The sequence below is a fragment of the Cynoglossus semilaevis genome, chromosome 19 (assembly GCF_000523025.1).
Source record: "Cynoglossus semilaevis isolate Cse_v1.0 chromosome 19, Cse_v1.0, whole genome shotgun sequence".
NCBI classification, from domain to species: Eukaryota; Metazoa; Chordata; class Actinopteri; order Pleuronectiformes; family Cynoglossidae; genus Cynoglossus; species Cynoglossus semilaevis.
This window is the reverse complement of record NC_024325.1, coordinates 3,224,993-3,236,738: the sequence shown is the minus strand read 5'-3', so window position 1 is coordinate 3,236,738 and position 11,746 is coordinate 3,224,993. Positions and strand designations below refer to the sequence as shown.

General features: G+C 40.9%; 1 protein-coding gene across 1 annotated transcript in view; it reads right to left on the bottom strand.

Annotated features, from left to right (window-relative positions):
* Positions 1-11,746, bottom strand: part of jade2 (jade family PHD finger 2) — a 131,285-nt gene that overhangs the window by 97,839 nt on the left and 21,700 nt on the right. The window contains 1 exon segment of the mRNA XM_008332321.3: positions 6,716-6,801. Within this exon segment, the coding sequence (XP_008330543.3) occupies positions 6,716-6,801 (86 nt within the window).

The following is an 11,746-nucleotide window of genomic DNA, read 5'->3' as shown; positions in this document are numbered from 1 at the left end:
TCGCTGTAAAATAACCAAAACATCTACATGATTAATGCTGCTCCACCTATCACCTGCCAAAGAAATGTTCAAAAAACTGCAGCTGCTACAGGCTCAGTGTGTGTACTTCCTGTAAAAAAAAAACAAAACAAACACAGACAGTTGATCTGAATATTACTCATTTTATCCTCACCCAGGCGAGTAAACCCTGTGAAGGGGACTTCACATTTACGCCCACTGTCCGCTAACTATAAAGTCATTAAAATATTATTTAAAAATAAAAAAATAAATATATTGAGTGTAATGGCATAAGTATACAAACAGTTTCCCTGTTATTTCCGTATTTTATTATTCCTTCTGAATTCAAATCACTCTCCTTTAAGACAAAAAATATTAAATTACAACTCAGGCCACTTCCTCTTCATAGGACTAATAACAAATATTTATCAATGACATCATAATCTGTCTCTACAACCTGGCGACACAACCACTCCTACCCTTAAGTACTCTTTCCTTGCCTACCTAGGTGCAGGTGCCCCCCTCCCGACCCTCCACCCCCCACTTTGGATCCCACCTCTCCAATCCACAGTGATTTTTTAAGAAATTACTTTGTTCATTTAATTTTCCACATTAATCCAGATGAGCCACAGAGTGTCCATCCATGATGACAGGGAAGAGGAAGTACAGTAAGAAATACGAGTTACTGATTGACCCAAAAAACAAACATGGTCACACACACACACACACACACACAGAAACACAGTGGTGATGACTAACCAACCACACACACTGGAAGTCTGATGACAAACGCAGACAGAGAAATCAAATGGGTGAACAAATTATTATTTTCCTTTGCAGACACACACACACGCGCACATCAGAATTTTTTTTTTTCTTCAAACAGTCCAGACCAGTGCAGTTAAGTTTATGAGTCGACTCCAAACATCAGTGGATGGTAAGTTATATTTCATGTTAAAGGCCACAAAACCCATTCCCAAAATTTACAACAGCCTATGAACACGCGGTTTATGGATTTCTCCCTCAAACACAAGTAAAAACTCTCACACGTTAAGAACGTATCTCTTGAAGATAGATATAAAAAAGATTGTTTTTTTTCAAAATAAGATGCTCTCCTGCAAACTACACACATGCAACACAAGCCCAGGTGGAGTAACTTGGACCAACTTCTCCCATCTATCACCTGCTGCCGTCCCCATCCCTGCAATGACCTCTTTGTCTCTCATTCTATGGCTCATCAGCTTCTCTTCCAGTCCTTGAATCCGTCATTCGTTCCAGTCTCTGCTCCGTCTCTCTTTGTACCCCGCGCTGCCATATGTAACCACCTGGCAGGTGAGCACGAGCAGCAGCCCTGGCTGTTTAATGAAAAATTGTTGAGCGCGTGTGCGTGTGTTCCCCCGTGCGCGCGCTCAAACATCGAGCTGTTTGCATCTCGTTGCCATGGAGCTTCACAGCTGTTTCTCACAGAAACTAATGAGCTACAGCAGCTGCAAGCCTGCTAGGAGACACACACACACACTCACATCCACACATAAACAAATAAATACAGTGCATGTGCTTATAGTCGTACAGATGATTACCTTAACACTAACAGTTGTGGGTTTGAAGGACGCGGCGTCTTCTTAGAGAATCAGAGCTCGTAATTAGCTGCAAAGACGCGGGGGTTCGCACACAGAGAAGGGTATCGTCGGTCTGACACTGATCCGTCATCAACATCTGCACATCTGGACGCATATACAGCCGTCACGGAACAATGACTCCCCTCCCCGCGTAAAAAAAAAAAAAAGTTGTTTCAAAACAGTTTGAGAATGGTTCACAGAGCCCGTCATTGCCCCGAGGAAATTTTCCACTGTCTTAATTTGATTGCAATATTCCCTCCACAACTGCAGCCAATAAGGCAGAAAATGATCAGCGGCCGTTCCGCAGATTCCCATTAGTAGGATGTTCGGCTCGGAATTCTGCCGTTAGAAAACGAAGCACGACCTCACTCGGTTTCCACATTACATTTTTTGCGATGATCATTTTGATTTACATTTGTCAAACTTCAAGTGAACAAAAAGATTATTTCCACAAAACTCAACATCTGTTTCTAGAGACTCTTTTTACTCATCAAGTAAAGATCACAGTGACACTACGGTGTTTTTTTGCTGTTAGCAAGCAAGCTTGACTGTAAGCTTGCTTGCTAACAGCAAAAAAACACCATAGCCCCTTTTCGTACATTGTACCACAGAAATTCAATAAAGCGGTGCTTAAAAAGTTATTGAATTTGTGAAAACAGAATATACTTGTTAAATAGTTATACTTCTGTACTCGCTTTCTCGTGAAGGGTTTAATGAATTAAAAAGTACTTTCAGCACCTTCTGCTGAACAACCTCCCGAGTGAACTGAACATAAGGAAGTCATCTCACTTTACATCTGTTAAAACATCAAGTCAGTAATCGCTGAATACATACAGATGGTGAGAAACAACTTGGTAACTACTCTGTTTTTCTACTGCCCCTCTCTTTAACATTTGTGTTGGTTTAATGTTTTTTTTTATGTTTTTAGTGCTTTTCTGGTGTTTTATTACATATTTGATTTCATATTTATTTTTTAAGTACCTGCTAATCTATTCTAAGAAAACACCTTCTTCTCACTTGGCCACTGTTCCCTGACCTTTGCAAGAAAAAAGAAAGAAAAAAAAATCCAACACACTTTTCTGCCTCACTTTTGTTTCTCCCTGCAAAGACAGAAAGTGCTGCTGCGGCTGCAGCCACCTCTCTAACACTTTTTTTTTTTTGCACATAAACACTTGACTTGCACCTTCGCCCGCATGTACACACACTTCTGCTCTGTATATGCACAAATAAACAATGATGCAACAGCGCTCCACACCTGCTGCACCGTCGGGTTTTTCGCCGAACATGACTTCCTTCCTCCCACGCTGCACCCTGAGTGGCTCCATATATCACCTCCACTCTGACAACCAACTTCCAGTCGGCATCACACGGTAAAGTTTCTCACACGATAAAATGAATTTGCCCTGAATGAAAAGTTCCAGCATCTATCTGTCTGATCCCAGGACTGAAAATGACATTTAAATAGTGACGAATGCTATTGTTTTAAGGCAGTCTGGATGTAATTACACAGTTATTTTAGCAAATAAAGCGCAGAGAGACAGAACAATAAAAAGAGTTGAAAGATTGACTGAAGTGTGATTGTAAAAAGAAATGTGGAGAAGTGAAAAAAGAAGCAGCCGTAAATCTTTTTTTTTTTTATCCAATTATTTACTCATGATACTCAAACATGAATGGTTTGAGTACTGAACTGGTACTACGTTTAAATCATCTTGTCCAAGTAGAGACTGTCACCAAATGTGACCTCATGTCTGACACGATCCAAAGACTACAAAAGAGATCCATCACAAAGACAGACAATGGGTTGATTTTTGTTTTCGTCTTCTATGTCGTACATTAATGGAATTGTCAATTTCCAGTGAGAAAATTCGTGTTTGAACACTGGGTTTATTAAGCACTGAAGCCTCAGTGATCAACACATTAGAATATACGTATGTCTAAATCTTATCTATTCAAATGGTGGTCCGAGGGCCGAACACAGCCCGGACACAACTTCAAAAAAAGAAAAGAAAAGAAAAGAATAATAATCTGTCGCTTTAACTAATGTTCATCAGCACCAAAGCATTCAAATATTTCACCTTGAAGAAGAAGAAGAAGAGGAAGAGGAAGAAAAGGAAGAAGAAGAGAAAGAAGGAGGAGAAGAAGAAGGAAGAAGAAGAAGGAAGAAGGAAGAAAGAAGAAGAAGAGGGAAGAAGAAGGAAGAAGGAAGAAAGAAGAAGAAGAGGGAAGAAGAAGGAAGAAGGAAGAAAGAAGAAGAAGAGGGAAGAAGAAGGAAGAAGGAAGAAGGAAGAAGAAGAAGGAAGAAGGAAGAAAGAAGAAGAAGAGGGAAGAAGAAGGAAGAAGGAAGAAGAAGAAGGAAGAAGGAAGAAAGAAGAAGAAGAGGGAAGAAGAAGGAAGAAGGAAGAAGGAAGAAGAAGAAGAAGAAGGAAGAAGTAGGAAGAAAAAGATTTATTATTATTATTATTATTATTATTATTAAGTCCTTCTCACCAACTAGGTACCGACACTTCTTAAAAGTGGATTTATATCAAAACATTAAAATGAAGTCTATCAGTCAGGTTTGAAATAAAAAGAAGTGAACTTTGAAAACAGGACTATGATTAACACACACCTGCGGACTCTAGCTGTCTGACTTTAGTTCCACACAAATGTCACATGTAAATGTGACCTTTAACATTGGTATTAGTTGGTCTGCTGTAATCTCTGCCTCATGTACTGTATCTGCTGCTGGGGATTAGGACCAGGGAAAACAAGGAACGTTTTTTTTCCTCTTTTATTGTTAAACAAATAAAGTAAATGTTGAGGGTGATTTTTCTCTCTCCTTTTTTCCACTGGGACAATTACTCAAGAAGTGCTGCTTAAACTGCAGCAGAAAGAAAATGTGTTGTTTAGGGTATATTTATTTATTAATTATTATTATTAGACTAGAGTAATAGTTAAGAATCACGATAACTACAAGCAGCTCTCGTCCCAGTGACACTCAGTAAAATAAAAGGATGAACAGAGGGTCGTGATCTCTGTCCCGCTGCCGCCTCAGGGCATGTCACTCACTGACAGCAGACACACTTCTGGGTAAAGACTACTGATGTGCAAAACCCTCAAAGGTCAGTTCCTCTGTCGGACTTGTCATTACACTGACGGGAGATAAGTCACCCGTGTAAAACACTATTGGTTCACAAATACTAAATAGAGGAAGAGTGTCCTGTCTCCTGGACGTCCACAGTCCATCACGGGCTGCATTTACTTTAATAATTCTAGATTGCATTTTTGAGATAAAGGCAATTTATAAAGTGTTTTGACACTTCTGTTACAAAACCATTTAATCCTCTCAGAGGAGGCAGGGTGGAACCAATCCTTTACATATTTAATGAAATCTAATTTTATTAATCATATTCCGAACATGAGGTTTTTGAGTATTTTCGTTATTTTTAAAATTCTTCAAACGGGCCAGTTTGAACCCTCTAACGGGCCGGTTTTTGCCCACGGGCCTTATGTTTGACAGACCATTTAAAACATAACTGAATGAAATAATAAAGCCAGACTCAGATTCTGCATCGAATAAGAAAACCTACTCAACGTAAGGCGCCGTCCTGCACTGCGATGACGCCGCCGCCGTGAATAATCGAGGTCGGGAGGAGGTTAAGCAGAGAACGGGGTGAGAGACAGACAGCGTGAGCTGTGAGTAAACTTGTGTATCTCGGAGAGTCCCACTTTTGAAAAAAACGCTTCCCATTTTTCACTCAAGCTCAGTCGGTTGTCACCCTCATTTTTCAGTAAGTTCACGCTTTTCCATCAATCACTTTCTAGCCATAAATTCAAAAAATCAAAACACAGGAAAATCGCGGCGAAGCATCATCCCGTCACAGACGAGGAGGGAGTTTTGGCGAGAAGGCTGCGTTATGAAAGGGAACGTGGCCCCTGGCTTTTCAGCTGAGGACCGGGTCAGAGCTGAGAGCTACAGTAGTAATTACTGCCAGACTGATTGTTGACAGGACCTTCCAACAGCCTGTGGTTAAGTGGATGGAGCTGAGGGGGAGGAAGCTTCAACTGCACAGGAATGACAGATGCTCTGCTGATGACTCGTACTTCAGGGTGGTTCGGGGGCATGCATGCATGCCATTTTGCTTTGCTCTCCTCCTTCCAGAATGTGCAATAAGACAAACATATTTTTGCCCGTTGAGTTTTTGACATCTCTCTGGAGGTGAGACGTCACGGGATGAGAGATTGGAGCAAATTACGCACTTATTTTAATAATAATCTTCTGTGAAATCGTCTGTGTTTTTGGACGTCGCACTGAAGCGGCTATTAGGTTACCACATGTCTTTTATTAAGAATAATTATCTCTCCTTATTTTCTGAGACTAGATATAATTCATTCCAAATGGCAGAAAGTTATATTTGGAGTGAAGGGCTTATAAGGAGATGTCCTTAAACAGATTTTGAACCCACTTCAGTGACAGGGTGGGAGGAATGTGTGATTGCTGCAGGAAAGGCATCGCCACAACTGGGACAGTGACTATTTTCCGAATGCCTTAGGCCAGTTTTTCCCTCAGGGTGGTCATTTGAGAGCCCATGGGAACGCTCATCATGACCATATGGATGTTCTAACCTGGTATTTTAGCAAACCCATCTGTGCCATCCATTTGCCCGGTTGATTTAGCTGTGGTGACAGAGATGGCTGTATTCACGTTGGGTGCTGTTCGTTCTCGTTAGGAACCGATGGATCCAGCAGTCGAAGCCGGAGAGTTACTATTATCAATAAATCAATAAATCAATAATAAAAGTTACTTTTTTTTATGATATTCAACCAACACGCAGCAGCAGTGCAGAAATTAGCTTCGGAGACAAAAAGAAAACAAACCCAAAAACACCCGTGCTGGCCTTGCACTTTTTCAACATTACAAGAACAAGGCTCATAAAAGTTGCAGACCACGCTGGAGTTCAGCAAAATGACAAAAACAGAAGTGATGTTGGCGAGTGACCAGCAGCCACCACAAACATCTTTCACAGGCAGCAGTGAAATGAAGCAAAAACTGTCGAAGTCGAAACCAAACACACACTGTTTCACTGTGTGCAGTGAAACAGTCACTGCGACCGACTCACCTCCGACGGTTTCTTGTGCTGGTGGCGGACCCATGTGCTGCTGGTGCCCGTATTTTTGGACGACCTGGACCATGAGGTCACCTGACCTGGAGAGGAAGAAGAACGAAAGAGAATGAGAGCAAGTAATGCTAAAAATAGTTTCAAACCTTCCAAGAAAAAAAAAGAAAAAAAGTGACCAACCTAAACAAATATTTTTGAACTGATGATGCAACAACTAGTTGGACTGGAATTTGTCTTTTTAACTTTTGTCTTGTTGGCATGATGATCTCGTTCGTCGTTTTTTTGAATAAGGAACAGTGGAAGATGAGGTTAGATGAGGTGATCTGATCTGAACTCTCTGTTAGATTCAGCTATATCGTTAGCAATGCTAAGTCTTTGGCATTGTTAAAGCATTGTCAAAGACCAGGCTTGGACACAGCAGACTGCTGATCAGAACCCAGACCTGCGTAGGTCTATGGTGGGTGGACGAGAGTTGAATTTCAATGGCATTGACTTTGTCAATGACGAAATGGATTGATGCATTCAACCAATAGAAACGAGACTGGATGAAGTGCAATTAGCACTAATTGTTACCAATAATAATAATAATGACATTCAAACAGATTCCATTCCAGATTCCCATTAGAACGCCATAAAGGCCCAACATGAAAACATCCCTTAATGCATTTGTCAACTGTTTGGACATGTCATCAAAATAAAAACAAACGACATTAAGATTAAACTATTGACTAAGTTGAGAGTACAACTTAGTCAAAAGACTAAAACTAAGACTCGGTCAAAATCGGCATTGATCAAGCACCAAAATCAACCAGGGTTAAAGAGAGAGGACACATTTCATAGTGTGTGTATAATTATAAATAAAGGTACTTATAGCTATAGATTAGATGCTAATGCTAATGAAATGTCTCTTAAACACACTTTAATGTCCCGTTGGAGCAACTTGCATCACGGAGCATGTTTACAGAGCGACTGTTAAAAATAAACAACTGTAGCAGCAATATGTAAAAGCCAAACAAAGCTGTTCCAGGGAGAGGTGACTGGTGGAATTCACCGCCGATGGAGGCGAACGAGAGGAAACCCGTTAGCACCAGCCTCCGTCTAAGTCGGGCTCTTAATTGAGACTGACTGATGATGATCCATCTAAGGCGTGTAATACGTAATGACAGCATAAATAGCACCTAGTTAAGCACCGAGGTCCTCTGTGGTCCTCTACAACCTCATTAATACTGAACCTAATGGCAATTAAACAGACAATGGAGCCAATAGCCCACCCACCGCTTTAATCAGCCCATGTGTAGGTACACAGCGTCCGCGCTGATATGGGGGAGAAAAGGAAAGTGGTAATGGGGGTGAATTCATTCAAGCGGGGCCATGGTCTTAAACTCACAGAGGCCGGGTCTCATTAAATGAATTGATTATCATTATTATTAAATTATTAATTATCAAAAATGTACAATGGAAAACAAATACGGCAACAACGTGGAACATTGTAGCCATGGCGCTCTCACTCACTCGCAGTGTATATGTGTGTGTGTGTGTCTCTGTGTGTGCGTGTGCACATGCTACCTCCCACTCAACATATTTCCCTGGCCGCTACAGCAGCACCACCGCTGCGCTAATTTTACTAGTGACATCTGAACGACTAACAGCGCCGAGGGCTGAACTGCTGTCACTCTCACAAATTACTGACTTTCCCACTAACACACTCTCACACACACCATATACACATACTGTATATTTGTCCACACAGTCACACACACATGCAGTACAATCACCCTGCACAGATTGAATGCCAAAACACAAGAGGAAATAAGAACGGACAGCCATGAGTGGGTAATGATTTCAAACGATTCTTCTCTCAGTTGTATGGACTGAGTTCCACTAACTGTAAGAGAAGGCGTGTCAAACTCATTTTGGTTCAGGGGCCACATTCAGCCTGATTAATGAAGTGGGCCGGACCAGAACAATCATAACATAATTACCTATAAATAATAATAACTCACTTCACTTCATAAGGGCCAGATTGAACCCCCCAGCGGACCAGTTTTGGCCCACAGACCATATGTTTGACATCCCTGTTTAAGAGCCTGGGATTGTTATAAATGTTCATTATACCAGACGAAAAAAAGGCTCACAACAATGGAATTAACTAATGTAAAAATTCTAATGCAATATAAAAAACATTTTATATTAGTGTATACAGTAAACCCTTGTTTTTCGCGGGGGTTACGTTCCACAAAGAACCCGTGATAGGCAAAATCCGTGGTAGAAATCTTTACAATTAAATACTCAGAAAAAGAAGAGAAAGAACGAACAAACCATTTTACAATCTCAACCATTTGTTTCACAAATAAAGTAAAATAAAAGTACTTTAGAAACGTTTCAACAAATAACTTCTGTAATGTACTGTCAAATAATAATTTTAATCATCAACGTGAACAGAAGGCTTCAAATTGCGGAGATTAGCACCGCCCACCGTGAACGGGAGAAAATTAAAAATGATTATGAAAAAAATACAAATTACCTGGTCTTGTTGCGGGCAGTTGCAACCCTTTTTGAATCCTTATTAAAACTTATTGCTGCTGTCTTCCTTATGTTTTTTTCTTCCTTCTTTATGGAACGAACGGAAGATTCATTAATTCCATAATGCCGACCTACAGCCGCATAGCTTTTAGCTTCATTTAGCATGTCCAATAGTTTTACCTTATCACCGATAGACAGCATCTTCCGCTGCCTTTTGGTCCCTACCGCAGGTACTCTTGCCGGTCCAGAGCGTTTTGTCGACATTATGGGGTTTGATAAACTCGAAATTGCAAGAGAATTTGCACGTACGTAATGTCAATTTGGCAAGCTGTTTTACGTACGTGTACATATTAAACCGCAACGTTATTGGCGCACAGGTAGAGAAGAAGCGGAGGGACTTTTTAGCCAATCAGAATGCAGAACACAATGCACGATGCAAATCCGTGAAGTAGCGAAACCGTGAAAAGTAAACCGCGTTATAGCAAGGGATCACTGTATAGTGTTTTGAGTAGAGTGTGTGGTTTAAAGAGCAATTATTTTGGGATGTTTGTTGAATTAATATTAAGTAGGGGCTAACAATGTAACGATAAGTGTCGCTTATTATCTACATCAACACTCTGTGAGTGATGGCTGATGGGCAACTAGGGGTGCAGTGTTTCCCCAGGGAGCCACAGGTTAGATCTGAGGTTGAGGTCCAACTCTCTCCACTAAATGTACAGCATGCAGTCCCAACAGCATAAGTTCTACTGGAACCCCCCCCCCCGGAAACTCCATCATCTACTACAACATGATCCCAGATATCCTTCTTCTCCATGTAGAAGTGCAGAAATTAAAGGACTATCCCAAAAAGTTTCACTAAGATTGTGCATAGTAGGACACAGTAACGGTGGTCAACACCAAATCCGCACAAACGAGCCAAATCCAAATCTCGACTAGCTCGCTTTGAAAGCCGTGTTTGCTCGCTTGTGTGCAGCACTGCTGCTTAAGAGATCATTTTTCCAGCGAACGCTGCCAGTGACAGTGACATGTTAAGACTGTCCAGATGTTGCCTCTATCATGTGGTCTGAAAAGCTAACGTCTGTCTGTGGCTCTCTGGAAGTCTGTGTCACAAACCGAGGATGCAACTGTATCTGCTGATCCACCAGATCTCTCATAACAAAAGTGAAGGACATGAATGAAAAGTTAAAGCTCTTTTACTTTTCAATGGTGAACGGTGAAGGCCAGATGTGTGTGTTTTGGAGAATCCGCAGCCTCATTCTGTGCGAATTAGGGCACCTGATTTAAAGGCAGCAGCTCATTTGGCAGTCACCTTGTAACGCCGGCCGTCTGGCCACATTCTCAAAGTTCAGCGAGTTCAGTAAATAATATAATGGAATGAGTTCTTCCTCGAGATTACATTGGCCGTGGGGCAACTCTTCCCGAGCGGGGCTGTTATGAATAAAATAAATCTTTAGGTGCAATTATTTTTTTCAATACTGACAGATGGAAGCACTTTATAGGAAGTGATGTGTAATGAAACACAGTCAATCACAGTAATTTACAGCGGCCGGGAGAGACACGGCGGCTGAAGGCTGGTGATTCACTGGAGTTAATGAAGTCAAACAAACACTAAAAATGTCGGATCACAAGAAAGTGGTGAGCAGTCAGCGTCTGTGAAGATTCCACTCACACTCGCTGTCGAGTTAATCACACCACCTGCTCATTTGTTACTAAACAAATGCGTTGTTTTTAGACTCTCTGTTGATACGGCACTCGTTCGGTTTTCCCCACTGTATGTGTTAAAGTGCACTGTTAATTTGACAGCAGCACAGGATAAAAAAGAAAATACCAAGCAGAGCTGCTGCTTCACACTTAAAATATAATAAAATACAATATAAAATACAATAAGCCTAAGGGTCAGATCTAAGTTCTAGGTCAGGGGGTTGGTTTAAGGGCCACATATAGATGTCAAGTGAACCAGACCAGTACAATCATAACATAATTACCTATAAATAACAATAAGTCCATGTTTTTCTCTTTTGTTTTCTGTGCAAATAAGGTCAAATTTATTGGAGAACATTCATATTTAATGAAATATAATTTGACAAAACATCATGAACAAGTGTTTGTGCATTTTTTCACTTTCAAAATTCATCAACAACTGCTGCTCCACAGAGCTTTGTATCCAATGACGACAAAGTTCTTCTCCCGTATCGTGATCTTTGTGTCCTTGTGCGTGTCCAGCTCTACTTTATGCAATTTTATTATCCTAATTCCACTCTCGTTATGGTTTTACTATGCAGATGTCCATGAAAGTACAACAAGGGGGTCGTGAAATATTTGGCCGAATAAACTTTTTTTTCCTTTTCCTTCATTTTTTTTATCCCCCAAACTGAGGTGTCGTTAAATATATCTCTACACAACTACAGCAAATTACAACACGAAGGCAGAAGAATTGTATCCTCCACCTGAACAATGTTGATGTCAGTGTAACACAAATAGTGAAGCGGGGCCCCTATGGGGGGGCGC